At 42.1% G+C, this 15,568-nt stretch overlaps 1 protein-coding gene across 1 annotated transcript in view; it reads right to left on the bottom strand.

Annotated features, from left to right (window-relative positions):
• Nucleotides 1-15,568, bottom strand: part of LOC124594008 (ATP-binding cassette sub-family C member 4-like) — a 181,029-nt gene that overhangs the window by 65,575 nt on the left and 99,886 nt on the right. The window contains exons 14-16 of the mRNA XM_047132360.1: nucleotides 8,866-9,074; nucleotides 6,984-7,338; nucleotides 4,720-4,870 (exon numbers count right to left, since the gene is read on the bottom strand). Of these exons, the coding sequence (XP_046988316.1) occupies nucleotides 4,720-4,870; nucleotides 6,984-7,338; nucleotides 8,866-9,074 (715 nt within the window). The remainder of the gene's footprint in view (nucleotides 1-4,719; nucleotides 4,871-6,983; nucleotides 7,339-8,865; nucleotides 9,075-15,568) is intronic.

Consider the following 15,568-nt stretch of genomic DNA (forward strand, 5'->3'; position numbering starts at 1 on the left):
CCCTACAGTTCTCCACCCAATAACGGAGGTCGAAGAATTTGCAACCATTATAGTCGCAGAGTCGTCTGAGCCTCTGGTTTAGACCCTCCACACGGCTCCAAACCAGAGGACCGCGATCGACTCTGGGCACTATGCTGCAGATATTAAGCTCAGCTTGCACTCCGCGTGCGATGCTGGTTGTCTTCACCAAATCAGCCAGCCGCCGGAAGGAACCAAGGATGGCCTCAGAACCCAAGCGGCAGGCGTCATTCGTTCCGACATGTGCTACTATCTGCAGCCGGTCACACCCAGTGCGTTCAATAGCTGCCGGAAGGGCCTCCTCCACATTACGGACGAGACCCCCCGGCAAGCACACCGAGTGCACACTGGCATTCTTCCCCGACCTACCCGCTATTTTCCTGAGGGGCTCCATAACCCGCCTAACGTTGGAGCTCCCTATAACTAATAGGCCCGCCCTCTGTGACTGTCGGGACCTTGCCGGAGAATCGGCCACTGGCCCAACAGGCGAGGCATCCTGTGGTGGCTCGGAAACGATATCATCACCACTAGGAAGCACCCCGTACCTGTTGGAAAGGGGTAAGGCAGCTGCCACGCGGCCAGATCCCACCTCCGCCTTTCGGCCAGGCACGCGCGAGCCCACCACTGTCCGCCATTCACCCTGGAGTGATGGCTGACCGGTAAGATGCTCACTGCCGGAAGACGCAGCGACATCAGGGGTTCCATGTGATTCCAAGGCCACCGAAGTAGGCATAGGTCTCACCACAGTTGCCCCAACGCCACTACGAGCCGACGCCTGCGCCTCGAGCTCGATGAGCCTAACAGACAAAGCCTCCACCTGCCCCCGAAGAGTGGCCAATTCTCCTTGCGTCCGCTCACAACAACCACAGTCCCTACACATGACTATGTTTACCCTACTGGCCATACCACCTGTCATGAGGCAACATTATTCTAGTCAGTCACAATAACGACACGCTTTGCTGCACACACCTATAAGAAACTAGATACTGCATTGTTTGTGAAGAGGCTGACCTGTCAAAATACTTCATCCTTAAGCAACAGGCCAAGCCTATGAGAATTTCGACTCACTAGCACGCCTATGAAGGAAGAAAACCATTCCTACCTTCAATAAAGTTTCGTCACTCTAAATTCCTTTCCTGTACCGAAACAATTTTGTGCCAGTAACTTAAGTCCCCGTGCGTGTCTGTGCTCTGCAAATACAACTAGTACTCAGTGCTTAAACTTAAACTCGTCTGCAGATCGTAAGAAAACAGTTGGGTAGGGTTTGTCCTTTGTGTTTTTCTTATTTTCAGCGGACAATATAAATGGTCGTCCGTACCAACATAATTGTAACATATGTCATTCATACAGGTTCAAAACTAATTTTTGTACTACGTGTTTATCTCGAACATATTATTTTTCTCTTCGCATTTGATGTAAGAGAATGTTTGTTAGGTGTAACTGTCAATTGTTGTCATGACAGCCTAGTGCACGTGTAGAGGACAATATACTGTTCTGTTACATATTATGTGTCTAGGTTCGAGTAATATTTTTCGCTTCAATTCGATTCTGAATATACAAAAATTAGTTACTCAAATCAAAATAAAAGTTTCACGTAACCATTGTAGTATGAATGAGTCATAAAATACTTCGTAAAATTTCTTTGACTGACTGTTGCGTGGAAATCACCATTTAAATGAGGAGAGAGTCGTCCTTATTTACTCGGAAGCTTGTTTGCTCTTAGTGCTCAAGATTTACTAGAGTCGCGTTTGTATGACTGGGCACCAAGTTGTTGAAGTTGTTGAAACATTAATGAGCCATTAACAGTCAGAAGAATGTAGACACTATTTTCCTTTTTAAGACTCAGTAACAGTACTACATCTACTTTGGCGGATCTGCCAAGTGTCCAGCAGATAGGCATTTTATTTGCTCAACTGGGTGTTCCCAAAGTTACTGAGTTAGGTTAGATATATTTATTATTCTCATTTGACGCTGTGTCGCTCCTATCCCAATCCCATCTTAAAACAACAGTTATCCAGTGAAGTCTGATTGCAGTCACCGAATGTGGGACACTTAAATTTTGTCTTAAGAGATGTCACAGTAAATCCCTACATGAGACATCTCTTGGCATAAAGTGTTCTTGCTATGGGAGTCTAATGAAAAACGAAATGGACATATGCGCCATTCTTTACAGCTTTTATTCACGTAAACTAACTATTTAAATGCCTTAAAGAACATTAATTCGAGAGGTATGCAAATTTGCCATGTTACTAGGATGGGGGGAGGGGTCAATGAGTGTGCATACATTTTCTCCTTGTTAATCTCTTCTGCCTTTAATTCAATGACCTTCTTTTTATTTATTATGACAGTCGTAATTCAGCTTTTAGTTGCAATGAGTCTGCCTCGTAGTGGATCAGACTTTGACAGTATTGAACGAGAAGGCAAGTGTCAGACGGAGCAGTCACCAGTGCAAGCCCTCGGCTACTAGATGAATGTCTTTACAACGGCTGGCAAAGAGAAAGCAACGCAGAGGCGGCACACCTGCTGAGATAGACAGTACAGTTTTGCAGAGGGCCACAACACTTGTTCTACCAGACGCACAAAGTCATTTTTAGCCCTGAAGTATACAATAAACATCAGGTCCGGCGAAAACTCGAAACATGCTTCCTCGTCACAGTTTTAGTGCATTCCTGCATGGAAAGAGCGTTCCTCAATTTACGCTGTGGATATGACCCTCTTGGAAGTCAAAATCTGAGAATTTGGGTGGAGGGACAGGGGAATTCCTTCACCGATCACTGCTGTTTAATTTTGCTCTTTTTATAGAAACACCAAACCGAGCGTGAGACTTTAGCAGTGTGTAGAAACAGAAATTCTAACTGGCTTAAACGTCTTAATGTCAGAGGAACAGGAGGAGACGTTTCCCAGCGAGCATAAAATGCAACATCACGCAGGACTGAACATAATTTTTTTCCATTTTTTTCAGACTATCTGCGCTGTGCTCGATCCTGTGACTGTCAGAGGCATGCAAGAAATGATAGTAAGAGATGGAATGCAAAGCTTTGCAATTTTCAGCCGAGATTCTGGCATTAGACTGATTGCTTTACGAGATTCACAGATATCTCTATGTCTGACTGCCCTGGCAATAAACAGGAGGTACTACTGCTTGGTGGTTAGTAACAACCTTCATCTGTGACACACTAAACTGTGTTCATAACTGCAAGATGTAAATTCTGGCCATGGTCACAGAATGTGGAAAGGACGTGGAAAAATTTTCGATTGCTGATCCATGCTAGGGTAACTTTGGCCCTAGGTGCAGAATTATACAGAAGCTATACTCGGGATCATATGTTTTGCCTTCCGTTAAAAATTTTTCTTCACTTTTTGTTGAAGCTTGCACTAGTATAAAGATTTGGTTTTCTCTTGTCTTCTTGAATATAAATTTGGACAGAATTTTTGGGAAGTGTGAGGTTTAGTCATGATTCCACCACGACCAGACGAGTTTGTAAGCAAACACCCCACATGCAGAATGCACGCTGACCAGCGCTGGTCGTTGCGGCCACAAGGCTGCAGTACAGTTACTCATTTCATTGATCGTAAAACCTTTGTGTCAAATAGCAGCACCATTCAGCTGTGAAATTTGTATATTATGAAAGCAGATTCAAAGAAGTACTAAGATTAAATTCATGTAATTCTGATGCATTGTTAAGAAGTACCAAAATCTGTTCATGTAAGTAAGATGCGTTATTACAAAAACTTAGGAACAGGATTATTTGGTGCTAAATACCGGACTTTAAACTGAATGTCGCATGGCCAAATTCATTTCTTTAGAAGCAGTTTTCAAAACCTCGAACGAATTCATCAGACATTCAACTTGAGGGGAGTAGTGTGGTATTTCAAATGTGCATACACGTGTCAAATAGCAATTAATAAAATAATAACTCCATCCGGAATTTCGAAGGTGTTCATGGAAATACTTCATGTTCAGATTTACATTAATATTCTTCATCATGGTGTAATGGAACTAGATGAGTCGCTCACCTCTTGTTAGATGGAAGATGATCATACGAAAGAAAATTCTCTCTTCAGTTGGTAATGCTGTAGATTCAAAATTATCATTCTCTTCTGAATTATAAAAATGTTGCACTGCTTGCAGCTAAAATCCGAAAGCAAACAAGCTGTTCAGTTTTTTGTCAGTTTCTTAGGGGATCGTTATTTATTATTTAATGTTTCTATGCGAAATCCCTTTTTATTTGCGCTTAAATTCCGTAACCTGTGTGTCTGTGACTATTCCGTGAAATGTCAGATTGATTTTTCCAATCGTTTCTGGGGCATAACGATTGGTACTAAAAGTTCTTGGCAGATTAAAACTCGAAGTTCGTACCTTTTTTCTTTTGCAGGCAAATGCTCTACTGACTAAGCTACGCAAGCATGACGCAGAATCTGTCCTCACACTTTTACTACCTCCAGTACCTCGTCTCCTATCTTCCAAACTTCACAGAAGGTCTCCTGTGAAACTAGCACTCCTGGAAGAAAGGATATTGTGGAGACATGACTGCTCATGGGAGTAGTTCAGTTCTTACAAACCCCCTCCCCTTCACACACACACACACACACACACACACACACACACACAACTTACACTTCGTGTTAAAAATGTGGAATTAGAATGAACATTTATTACGACAAAAACTACTGGCTTGTGTGAAAAAACACGATACTTACGGACACCCTCCAGTCTCTTAATATTTCTCCCAGTGGTCATGAAGATTCTTGCCACATAAACGAATAATGCTCCGACGATTGCCATGGGAATAATAAGAACGTAGTTCACTACGAGGACCATAGCCAGTATTCCGAAGAGCACCAGGTAAATCTGAAACGAGAGAATGGATAGTGATTTCCCTCATGCAAGATCGTTTGGAATATCTCAGAAGTTTGGAGATCTCGACGCTTGATAATCGCGCCGTTACTAACAAGCCGTTTGGCGGAATGAAGCGGTTCTGCATCGAAAAGCAACTGATTTGAGTTTGATTAATGATGTACAACCGACCTGTTGTCTACATTTTTTCTTCAGAATATTTCGACAATCGATCCAGTCGTTTTCTTCAAGGGATGAGAGCAATGTTGTTAAATATACATGCTGTCAGGATTCCAAATAGGAAAATGGAAAGAACTTGGCTGTGTACCCGAAAGTACTTCACGAGCTAATCGTTTAACAGTCACAGCATCGGGGCTAGGTGCAGCAGGCATGTCGGTATTCTTCAATGAAACGATGTTAAAAATAAAAACAAATTTTATCTTGCATGGCCAAAGGAACTGGGCATCGTAATTCAGAATAACACAGGCACTGCAATATTGTATTTACCAGCCCACACTGGGTTCAAATGGCTCTGAGCACTATGCGACTTAACTTCTGAGGTCATCAGTCGCCTAGAACTTAGAACTAATTAAACCTAACTAACCTAAGGACATCACACACATCCATGCCCGTGGCAGGATTCGAACCTGCGACCGCAGCGGTCGCTCGGTTCTAGACTGCAGCGTCTAGAACCGCTCGGCCACTCCGGCCGGCCCGACACTGGGCAAGAGACTTTCAAGTAAAATGTCTCACCTGTAGGCAATATACATAATGGACGTACGAGTTCACGTCGTAGACAAAGTACTGACCACATATGGAAGTTTGGGTGTGGCCGTGAGTCGTTCACGGATAGTCGAATGGTAAGGCGAACGCTCGCGATAAGCTGGAAATTCGGCTACGAGTCCCGATCCTGCACAAATTTTCACTGTCGTGATTCAATTCTATAGCTGATGGTTGTCCGTACTGCAACTGAGAATTCATTTAATGCATATCATGAGGTATGGCAGGCCAAAATTTATGACATATTGAATTACCTCATTCTGACAACGATACTTTCAAAAGTGGATGAAGACAAGAAGATTTAGGTTGCCCTCTTACAATTGGCGTCTAAAATTTCAGCGGTAGCCGCGCGGTGTAGCCGCGCGGTCTAGGGCGCCTTGTCATGGTCCGTGCGGCTCCGCCGTCGGAGGTTCGAGTCCTCCCTTGGACATGGGTGTGTGTTTTGTCCATAGCGTAAGTTAGTTTAAGTTAGAGTAAGTAGTGTGTAGGCTTAGGGACCGATGACCTGAGCAGTTTGGTCCCATAAGACTTCACCACGAATTTCCAAAAAATATTTTCAGCGATAGTGTGATATGGCCACAAAGCAACAGCCGGACTAGGGTTACAACAGTGGCGTCAGCTCTATGCGGCCATTACCTGTAACACATGCTGAAGCGGGAAACATAGGCACCCTGCATCTTTCATCAGCACACCTGTGACTTCATCATATGCCCACTGCACTTCTGCATACCTATGGGGACTAGCAATCTTTTCTTCCAGAAGTGATAGTCCCGCTGGGTATGTCAAGAATTTTGTTACTTCTAAGATTCCGTCGTACATTTCAGTGATGTCATACAAGCCACGAGTTTCAGATCCATGGACACTTCTCACGAAGGCAGCCCCACAGTGCTTTCTAAGTTTCATGAATCATATAAAACACCGAAGTTGTTTAAGCGAGACAGCCCCTTGCTTTTAAGGTACCGCCATACACAAGGTGTTTCAAAAATGCTTTTACAAACTTTGGGGAAGGGTTCCTTACACCAAAAGAAGAAGAAAAGTAAACATGGACTCTAAAATATATACGTTATGAACTATGAGCATTTATATCACTTCGCTACTGTGGAACACATCTCTTCTATTGAATATGTGCTCATATCTCTTATGGTTTGCATTTGAATTTCAGAGAGATATTTTGTTGGTGGACATGTGTGTTTCTTATCGAGCGAGAGAAGAGCACTACCGAACAGAATGAAATTCGAGGAATTGTTCCCGTCACATTATTATTATTATTATTATTATCATGAATATTATTATCACGTCACCATTGACAAATGTATTCAAATTATTGAAACAGAACTACAAAAAGTACCTGAATCATCATGATCAAAAACTGCGGCAGGAGTTCATCGGTAGATCCCATATCCTTAGAGAACCTGTTGAGAATTCGTCCAGATGGGTTCGTGTCGAAGAAGCGCATAGGCGCCCGGAGGATGCAGTTGAACATGGTGTTATGCATGTTTCGCGACGCCCGCATGCACATTTTGAAGAAGGCGATGGATCGGATCTGTGTGAGCAGGATGCAGCCCACCACGAGACCTCCGAACAGTTCCAGGAAGAACTCGCTGGGCGGGAGGGACTCCAGCTCCTCTGACAACGTCTGGTTGCTGCCACCGGCCGCCTCCAGTTGCAACTGGAGAGACGTCCTCAGTACCTCCGTGTTAGACCTGTGCACATCAGTAGTATTACCGTTACCGAATGTTTCAACCACATTACATGTTACGACGAATTAATAACGGAAAAGATTTCACGTTAACATATTAACTTAGTGTACAAGGCAGGGAGCCTTCCTAGAATTTAGGGGTTTCGTGGACAGTGCTGTAATCAAATGTGCTACCCACCAACAGCTCTCTGAGCAATATGATGTTTCAGATGACCACTGCATATGACTTGCTTTTCGAAACTACATAGAAAACCTTGCAAACCACGAGTATTCAATACAGCGTATAGAATCTATGAGACCGGCGCCGTAAGATGAGTCTTTCACAGGCAGTCCAACTACAAACTTCCGATGATAACAATTACAGTTAAGCGCGTGAAGTACTATACATTCAGCATTGCTGTTTAAGCATAAAAATTGATGAACAGAAATAAATATGGCTGGTTGGAGAAGAAAATTAATGATCTGTTTCATGACGATCAGATTGACTACAGGTAAGGTAAACCAGCAGTCCTGACGACGTATAAAAAGCGTTCTAAAATGCAAAGTGGTTCAAGATATTTCATAGTCCACGTAGAAAGCAGTACAAGCTATAAGAAACCAAGATGAAACAATAATAATGAGAACTCCAGAGACAAGAATTCGAAGTATATAGGATATAAGACAGGAATACAGTCTGTGCCCCCTATTATTGAATATTCACTGATAAGCCAAAACGTTACGACCGCTGCGCATCGCGACGTTAGATGCCATGTGATGGCGTTGTGAGCACGTGACGCGGTAACAGAAGTACGCTGGTGGGGAATCACCCTGGCGAAGATATGAGCATGTGCCTATTGTAACAACATACTGACAGATTTACAATTTATAATAATTGAGTCAAATATACGTATATGTCAAGCTAATGAAGAGTATAACTAAAGTGTAGAAGGAAGTTATATATAACACATTGTTAATAGTACAGGGTATCTAGTTTTAACGTCTAAAAGGTTTGGGCTAATTTTTTATATTTTATAAGATAAGTTATGTAACTAACGTAATGTCTATTTTACAGTGCAAGCTGACCATTCAACATATATTTTGATTTAGGCAGGAATGTTTGTATATTTGGAAAAAAATGATGTGCCATATCTACCAGTAATTATTGGACGGCTTACTGTTGAGTGCGATAAATAAAGGTCATCTAAATTGTCAGATGAGTTTCTGTAGTTAATCCAGGAAACGTTGCGCATATATCAATGTCTCGCAATGTGATAATTTCGTGTAGTCATTGCATTATCATGAACCAGGTTTGTTTGACTTTCCTCTACATTATTTCTATACGGCGTCAAGTAAAATCCTTCCCTATCAATGAAAAATTCCTGGTGGCTGCTCCAACACCATTAAAAGAGAGGATAAAACATACCTAACGTAATTTTTTGGACAAAGAAACAAAAGTAATTTTGTACGCTTATCATATTTTGCGAAACAGAGTACGTTTGTTCCAGATAACATAAACCATTTGATATTTAGAGTACTATTTGAAATTTCTTACCAAAACGTTACCACATAGTCCGAACCGCTGGTGATAATCTGTGCGATGACTATCATGATAGCCACGGAAAACAACAGGCAGAGGCCACCAGCTGCCCGGAAGTACTTCCACACGGTTTGCCACCTGAAGTTCTCATGCATCATTTTTTCGCTGTTGTCCTGCTCCGCTGGATCTCTGTGAAGTTTACCAGTTTCATCCAACAAAACGCTCTGAAAAAAAAGATAATTTTTTGTTTATTTCTGTCAGCGATTGAGCTTTACGGACGGAGACCAACTGAGTTTTAAATGACTGGGAAAGAAACCTTCCAAATGTTTTCCGTGAAACCATCATAAACCTTCAATGGTATTCTCTTTCACTTATAAGTGCGCTATGTGCTAATAAGTACTATGGCTGCTAAAGTGCAACAAACACTCTATATTACACAGTAAAGGTAGATGAACGATTATCTTCTGGGATTTCACAAAACCAGTCTGTGCCAGGTCGTCGTAAAGCTATGGACACACACCAAGAAAAGAATTCAGATAGTCAATGGTCATCCAAGTGCATCAACATCAGCACATTATCAGTCCAAAAAGTTGTCCCAGTGAGGTCAAATAAGCAGCTGAGTCACGTATGCACAGCGTCATCATGATATGAATTCATGTTGGTAAGGCAATCGATTTTACTTCCTGTAAGACGTCAGAGGTCAGGCCTATGTGAATACTCGTGGGTACACCTTATCCACTGTAGGTGAAATATTTAGCAGTTTATGTCAGAGACTATCGATCTCCTGCGTGATGCTGGGCCAGCAGGCATGCCATCTTGTAAGCATCTTCATTGTGTTATCCCCCATTCGTTTGAAATCCCCGTTGGTGGCAAGATGATCACTCAGCAGTGATCATCATCTTTTGTCAGCATCAGTACTCCCTTTACCATTTGGATGACATTTTTTAGACAAAAGTATGTGCTTAGTTCTGTAAGAGAGTTCTAGCCAACTTTGGTAAATATCTCATAACTTACTTCAGAAGAAGGTTGTCAACCGTGTCCTTTGCAATGACAACCGCTGTAAGAGGAAAATCTTCTAGTTAATTTCTAGGATATCATCAATTTGGAACTACAGTCTTTCCTGAGGGTCAGATGTAGAGTCTTGTAGTCAGGGTGATCTGGACAGATCATCAGCATTTGCATGTTGTGTTGTAGACAGAAATGAATTGTATAACTCCTCATAAGAAAAGGGTGCAGCGTTGGAGGTATTGGGCTATTTTTCCAGGAAGTTGTAAGTTAGGGAGAAACAAGAAAATCAGCGGTTTATGGTCAATAATGATGTAAAATTTTGTATCATAGAGAAATAAATGGAATTTCTGAATGCGAAAACGGTCGCAGGGGCTTCTTTTCAGATTTGGGAATATTTTAATTCGGCTGAAGTTAAGGTTTTGGACGTATGTGCCATGGGTTTTTCACGCCAATCAGCACTTTTGCGAAAAAGGAATGCCCCCAGTGTATTTGAAAGGCTTCAGTGGCTACCTTATAGCGTCTTGATCAACTAAACTTCGCTAGACAAGGAGTGAACTTCAGATATTGCATTTACTTTTTAAAAGCCTTCTCACGCTGCTGTGACCGTTCGTATTTTGTACCCTTCTTATTTATATTAAGTCTGGCAATCTGGGTGGCATTTGGTATGCATTTTGCATGGTAACTAATCTTCCCAAAAAAAACTGAACGTCTTTTAACTTTGTGGTCGTTTGAACTTTTTGCTGGCTTCCGCAAATTTCTGTGTGTTTCTAGCCATTTTCGGCTCAGTGTGTGGCACTGAGGACTCCTATTTTTCATGAAAGAATTCACAATTTTGTGACTGCTCTTAAGCTCATTTTAATGTACCTTCTGGAACAGTACACATTAGTTCGAAAATGTTACTATCTTGTAGTGACATTTATATCGTCCTGAAAGTTTTCTGCATTCAGAATTAGCTGCTCCAAAAAACGATGAGAAATTTTTGGTGCATTAGAAAATTTGAGTGGCAACCTTTTATATCTCTACATTTCAAACTGGATCTTGTTCATTATGTTTACTATTGTTCTGTCGGAAGTTTCAGGTGTGGTTCGGATAAATCAAGTTTGGAGAAGTATTGGTCAGCTGATAGCTTTGACATGAGCTCTTCAGGTTTTGGGATGCGATGGACGTCCATCTCTGACTGTGCTCTTCTGGATGCTTTAAAATCACGACGAATACGGAGGAACCATTTGGTCTGTGTAAAACTACCAATGATGTTGTCCATTGTCTTAATGTGACGCCTGTGAGGCTCTCCTGTTGCAGCAGACGATCTGATTTAGGTGCTCTCGCAATGCTACTAGCGCTGGTCTAGCTCTAAAGAAGCGAGGTGCAGCAGAAAACTTCATCAGAATGTGAGCCACGTTGTTAGCACTCCCTATCCCTGGTGAAAATAAATCTGAAAACTCAGTATATGGTGCACCATGATCATCAAATGGTTCAACTGCTGACACAGTGTTGACATTCTCTACTAGTATAAAACAAAAAATGAAAAAGCTTCCAGCGGAAAAATAACCTGTGCCTTAGGTGATGGCACACCTAAGAAAGTAATCGAACGGCTCACTTTCTTGAACAGTGCCTTTACTGTGCACTCGCCATACAAACTTTTGCGGTGCTTGCTATAGGACTGTAACATTTGTGATGTCAGCTGTAGACCGTGGATTGGTGCAGATTGGTGAAGAACCAGTCTCGGTCTTGATTTCGCAGTTTATGATAGAAACTGGCGAACAGGTATCGAAAAGTATTTTTATTCATTGGTAGTTGATCGTTAGTGGGACAGGAAACTTCGGCGGTTTTGCAATGAAGGGGTTAAGCTGTGGCTGTAGCGTGTTGACACTGAGGTGTCGTTGTTGATACAGTACAGCGCGGGCTTTGAAAATTTCCACCCACATATCGTTGTTTACAACGCTGCGTATGGCGCATTTCCTTACGAACACCGCGTGCCTGTATGTTTGGAAAAACAATCTGGATAGCCTGGATCCTTCGTCCTCCTGTTGTTATAGCGAGGACGGGCATAAAGCAACTAAGAAGACTGTGAGTCGAGTAAGTGCCGCTGCTGATTTGTTGGGTGGACTTTGTCCCTAAATGGACGCTGGGATTTTAATCCCAAGTCTAATGACGAACAGGATCGAGGTGACTTCTGATCACGCCTATGGTGTCGTGATGAGGAATGACATTTTATGGAAGAAGCTCACTTTCATCAAAATCCTGCTGTGCTGCATCCCGTATTTTAAGAGACTGTGCAGATACGTTACTGTTATCAGTATGTTGCTGGGCTGCATCTAACATTTCAAAGGTTTCTTTGCTGTTACCAGCATTTCCTCTAGAGTGTATGTGCCTGTGTAGAAACTTCTTTATCAAATGCACACGCACTTTTCATATCCCACACTAATAACCTGGCATAAGCTTTGATTTGTACACAAAAATCGACGCTTTCTGGTCGGCTCTTTCAGATCACCTGCCCATGTAGTACACAACTGACTGTTGCGACTTTCGCAAAAACGAAATAAATTTCCTTTATCTCACGTTTATGATCACAAAATTTTTGTCATCAGACTACCGCTTTCGGTCCATATCTACCGTCTCCAGACCTGTTTTATAAAAGCATGTCCTAATATACTGGAGCCATAGTGGCATCGTCAAATGCTAAACACAACATCAGCGCCAGCGTCGTCGTACACGAGTCTATATATATATTCGCGCGCTCGGACTTCGCTGAGCGACTCTTCACATGCCAGCGATAAAAAACCAACTGGCAAGGCAACTCATTTCTAGATGAAAATTCTCTTCAAACTACACTGGTTTAATGACATCGTTAGAACCACTGGGTATCTATACGCGTAGAATTCGTAAACTACTTTAGCGTTGTCAGATTGTTTGAGATACTGTGACGTTTGCTGATTAATTTCTTTTTGATGATCACTATTGTGTTCAATAAACTAATGGAAAACGCAATAAAAATATTCATTGTAATAATTCGAATTAAATTCAACTTACTGTAGAAACGTGTCAATGACAGTCTATCTTAATAAAGCATTAAGTGTCTGTACGACTTTTGTGCCTATTTAAACACGAATTACTAGGATATTACCGACGTTTGACTTCGAGAAGGTCTGTATTTACTTCGTGTCCTGTATCATACTTAAGTGTTGTGGAAATGAGGCAGTTCAGGGATAAAATTATGTATTCATAACAACGAAAAATATGTCGGCAGGAAACAAAAGTGCCGGCCGCGGTGGTCTAGCGGTTCTAGGCACTCAGTCCGGAATCGCGTGACTGCTACGGTCGCAGGTTCGAATCCTGCCTCGGGCATCGATGTGTGTGATGTCCTTAGGTTAGTTAGGTGTAAGTAGTTCTAAGTTCTAGGGGACTTATGACCACAGATGTTAAGTCCTATAGTGCTCAGAGCCATTTGAACCATTTGAAACAAAAGTGGCATTATGAATTTTGCAGTATCATAAAGCTCTCGCTCTGACACTAATGGGTACTGAAAGCAGCAAGACGAATTTTGCTCGAGCGTTGTCTTACTAAGTTTCTATCTGTCTGCTTGTAGCTCTGCTACAAAAGAATTAAAGACTTCGTCTTCACCGAGTCTCGAAACGCGAGGCTGCCACATTAACTCGCTGCTAGCGAAGAAGTGCTGGAATTGGGGCATCCTTATTGACACAGTAGACGCTATGACAGATAAATCGCAACATAAGAGACGATAGAAGTTGTATTTCCTATGTGGAAGTCTTTGGTGGACTCAAAAGCATTAACTGATACCCTTATACCACATCTCAAGAGAAAATCACTCACATTATTCAACTGAAATGACACGATAATATCAAGTGAATTTAACAGGATAGTTCTGTGCCATCTCGTGGGACACAGAGTTTGCGAAACATATTCTGCGTTGTTGCCTAGTTTCAGTTTTACTACCAGGTAGGATACCAGCTGATGTGTTCTGTGAGCGGCCTCGGAAGTGACTATAGCTTCGTCTCAAAGTTGAGGGTGGCAAGGGCCGGAATATCGTAATTATATATATGCGGAAAACCCGATGTATCTATTCTTCCAACTCTAACATTGAGAAAGTAGTTACAATAAACGGCAGAAAGGCGCCTGTGAACAACAAAACTAATATTTGAATGTGACAAACTGCATCTGTCATCTGACAATTGTGAAAAACTACTTTTTTTTATCTGCACCGCACTGCAGTATCTTTAGTGTAGATTTCAGGTAGAAAATTTGTTCGGTGCCAAATCTGTGTGATCTGAACCCTGTTTGGTATTCACCAATTAGGGTTCCGACTTGTTGTTGTGCACTTTCTAAGAGTCTCGTGGAGTTGGTTTTATGAGGGACTGAAAAGAGGGAAATTCCTATGTAGTTAGTTATTCACATCAGATTTGTGGCCTCTTTTGTGGAGTGGTTGTATCATTGCACATTTCCAGCCGTCTGGAAGTTTTACACTTCTCCAGATTTCCTGAATGGCCTGTATGATTTCCTCTAGTGTTCGTGGTCCAAGATTTTTCAGTAGTTCTGCGATGGTTCCGTCTTCTTCTGACGACTTTCCGTTCTTGAGTTTTTTGATGTGGAGCTGGATTACTTCTTGTGTCAGTGGATTGGCATCGGGTTTTTTGTATCTTGGGTATTTTTGTGGGAATCATTTGGTTGGTTTGGAGCAGTTAAGGAGATCGGAAAAGCAGTACGCCAATTCTTCACAGTTTTCTTAATTGGTGAGGGCGAGTTTTCCATTTTTTTTCGAAGGTCAGATTTTGTGGTGAGTAACCTTTAATTTTTTTGCGAAAGTTCTGTAGAAATTTCTGGTGTTGTAGTATCCGAAGTTGTCCTCAATTGATTTCATTTTTTGGTGGTGTAGTTACGTTTTGTTTTTCTGATGGTTCTGTTTGTCTTTTTGCAGATGTCGAGGAAGTGTTGTAGGGTTTCTGTGAATTTGTTGCTGTCGTATTTTTGGAAGACGAGTCGTCGATTGATGATGGCATGATCGCAGTTGGAGTCCCACCAGGGTGCTTTGCCTTTTTTTTTAAGTGGGGTTAATTCTTTGGCTTTTCTGATAATTTTACTGCAGAAGTCAGTCCATTTGTTCGTCTGTACTTTTTCCCATTCTCCTGTGATATTGGTATCTTCAATTTTCGTGTGTCCAGTTTTTGGATGCACAGACTTTTGAAGTGAACTCTTTTCTGAGAGAATTTCACTTGAACTCGTGTGAGGTAACGGTGTGAGTCAATGATCGCGCCTCGTAGGACTTGAGTATCGTGGATGACTCTGTACTGGGCGCAGTAGATGACCACGTGGTCACCGCGCGGGGTGGGCTCGCGGTTTCACGCGTCATGTCACGGACTGCGCGACCCCTCCCGCCGGAGGTTCGAGTCCTCCCTCGGGCATGGGTGTGTGTCTTGTTCTTAGCATACGTTAGTTTAAGTAGGGTGTAAGTCTAGGGACCAATGACTTGAACAGTTTGGTCCCTTAGGAATTTACACACATGTGAACATTTTTTTGCAACGTGGTCGTTGTGGTATTTACCAAGATGCTGGATCGAGGATCGCCATGTTTCCTGTTTTTCTGGTTTTTTCCTACAGTGGGTAGGCACCATTTTGAGGTTGAATTGTTGACAAATGTTGATGAGACATGTGCCGTTGGTGTCAGTGATTTGGCGTGCTGAAATTTTACCGAAGAT

This window comes from Schistocerca americana, chromosome 2 (genome assembly GCF_021461395.2).
Source record: "Schistocerca americana isolate TAMUIC-IGC-003095 chromosome 2, iqSchAmer2.1, whole genome shotgun sequence".
NCBI lineage: Eukaryota > Metazoa > Arthropoda > Insecta > Orthoptera > Acrididae > Schistocerca > Schistocerca americana.